The sequence below is a fragment of the Myotis davidii genome, unplaced genomic scaffold (genome assembly GCF_000327345.1).
Source record: "Myotis davidii unplaced genomic scaffold, ASM32734v1 scaffold192, whole genome shotgun sequence".
Lineage (NCBI taxonomy): Eukaryota > Metazoa > Chordata > Mammalia > Chiroptera > Vespertilionidae > Myotis > Myotis davidii.
In genome coordinates, this window is record NW_006284346.1 from 1301800 (window position 1) to 1302989 (window position 1190).

At 39.7% G+C, this 1190-nt stretch overlaps 1 protein-coding gene across 7 annotated transcripts in view; it reads left to right on the forward strand.

Annotated features, from left to right (window-relative positions):
- Window positions 1-1190, forward strand: part of THRB (thyroid hormone receptor, beta) — a 287111-nt gene that overhangs the window by 275788 nt on the left and 10133 nt on the right. For all 7 annotated transcript variants that reach the window (XM_006754655.2, XM_015570920.1, XM_006754656.2 and 4 more), the window contains one exon: window positions 261-407. In XM_006754655.2, the coding sequence (XP_006754718.1) occupies window positions 261-407 (147 nt within the window). The remainder of the gene's footprint in view (window positions 1-260; window positions 408-1190) is intronic.

Here is a 1190-nt window from a genome sequence, read left to right on the forward strand (position 1 = left end):
CTCTCTCACACACACACACACACACACACACACACACACACACACACACTCCAATCCTGTGAACAAAATCACTGAGGCCTATTACAGCAATGGCCAAGACATATATCTTTGCTCAGAGACATACATGGACAACTCTATACTTTGTTAATAAACTGGGTGTACAGATTGGGCTGTCCAGAAGACATTTTTCTTCCACATCAGAAGTAGGATAAAGGTCTTTCAACTTCATCATTTAACTCTTTCTTGTCTCTCCTCCTTAGCCAGAAGATATTGGACAAGCACCAATAGTAAATGCCCCAGAAGGTGGAAAGGTTGACTTGGAAGCCTTCAGCCATTTTACAAAAATCATCACACCAGCAATTACTAGAGTGGTGGATTTTGCCAAAAAGTTGCCTATGTTTTGTGAGGTGAGGAAATGATTGTTTTTCTTCTGCATTTTTTTTCATTGTAGTTCCATCCATTTCCAGGAATACTGAGTATTATTTATAATTTAATATTAACTAGAGAGATAGTCCTATAAAAGTAATGTCAGTCCAAAATGAAAGTACACCCTTTCATTTATACTTTCCCACCCTCCCTACTCAGTCATCATTCATTAGCTTCTCCACGTGAGGTTGATGAAGATCCTATTCATCCACCCAACTCCAGGCATAGGAAAAGATGATAGCAATACTTGCATTTATTCAGTACCTACAACATGCTAGTTATCATGCTCAAGTTTGCCCACATTAAATAAAGTCCTTGTAACAGATCTGCAGGGTGGCTTTAATTAAACCCATTTCACAGATGGGGAACTTTGAGGCCAAAGTGATTAACTTATCTATATGTGGAGGCCATGGTTTGAGTCTTAATCTATATTCTTTTAACTGTGTATCCCAGCAAGATGGCTGTATGGTTGTCTTTTAATCCTCAAGAATAGAGGATGACCCTTACAGAGCAAAGATTTTAAGATCTCTTTAAGTCCTCCCTCTTTTCCTTATAAGCTCACACTTTCTTGGCCCATCTTCAGGGCACCTTGAGGAGCTCACCTACCAGAGGTCATAGACTTGCCCTGTGGGACACTCATCCCTAATGTGAGCAGTTCTGCCCTGTGGTAGCTGAGAGCATGGGTTCTGTAGTCAATTGTATGGGCAAGAATTCTTGATGAGTTATTAAATGTCTTCAAACCTTGGTCATCTCATCTTTATATA